This window comes from Ceratina calcarata, unplaced genomic scaffold, assembly GCF_001652005.2.
Source record: "Ceratina calcarata isolate Rehan_Ccalc_2016 unplaced genomic scaffold, ASM165200v1 scaffold328.2, whole genome shotgun sequence".
NCBI classification, from domain to species: Eukaryota; Metazoa; Arthropoda; class Insecta; order Hymenoptera; family Apidae; genus Ceratina; species Ceratina calcarata.
The window spans coordinates 873225-873736 of NW_017155517.1; the positions used below are offsets into that span (position 1 = coordinate 873225).

The window sequence follows — 512 nt, forward strand, 5'->3', positions numbered from 1 at the left end:
GTATTGCATAGTTCGATTCAGGTGAATAGATTATTTCTTGCATTCGTTCTTTAATGAATGATTAACAAGCAAGCAGAGAAGTATAAGTAATAATTTAATTTTCTCACTTTGTACGGCGATTGACAGATGAAATCATTGTCAGCGGCTTTTGATTCTTACACCTTACACTTGAATACCAGAGGAGCGAACTCAGCGAACGCAAATGTCGATGTATGATATGATCGTGTATGCAGAGTTCTCATAATTTTCCCCGCACGGCTCGCTTCCCCTCTTTTTCGCCCGTATTTCGATCCCCACTACTATTCTCTTCATGCGCCATCGCTGACCATGCCTAGCATACCCCCAACAAGTACCAGTCCCTATCATGGTTGCGTCGTCCCCACTTTCCGGCCGAGGGACAAATTATGAGAACCCTGCATGTATGTAGTATGTACACTGTATGAGGCGCTAGTAGACATAATTGTATATATGTATAGCATCGATATGTATGTATACATTTTCTTCCTGATACC

General features: G+C 41.8%; 1 protein-coding gene across 1 annotated transcript in view; it reads right to left on the reverse strand.

Moving 5' to 3' along the window:
* Positions 1-225, reverse strand: part of DCTN6-p27 (dynactin subunit 6) — a 2016-nt gene extending 1791 nt beyond the window's left edge. Inside the window, exon 1 of the mRNA XM_018024213.2 lies at positions 108-225. Coding sequence (XP_017879702.1) covers positions 108-136 — 29 coding nt within the window. The 5' untranslated portion in view covers positions 137-225. The remainder of the gene's footprint in view (positions 1-107) is intronic.
* Between the last annotated feature and the right edge of the window lie 287 nt (positions 226-512).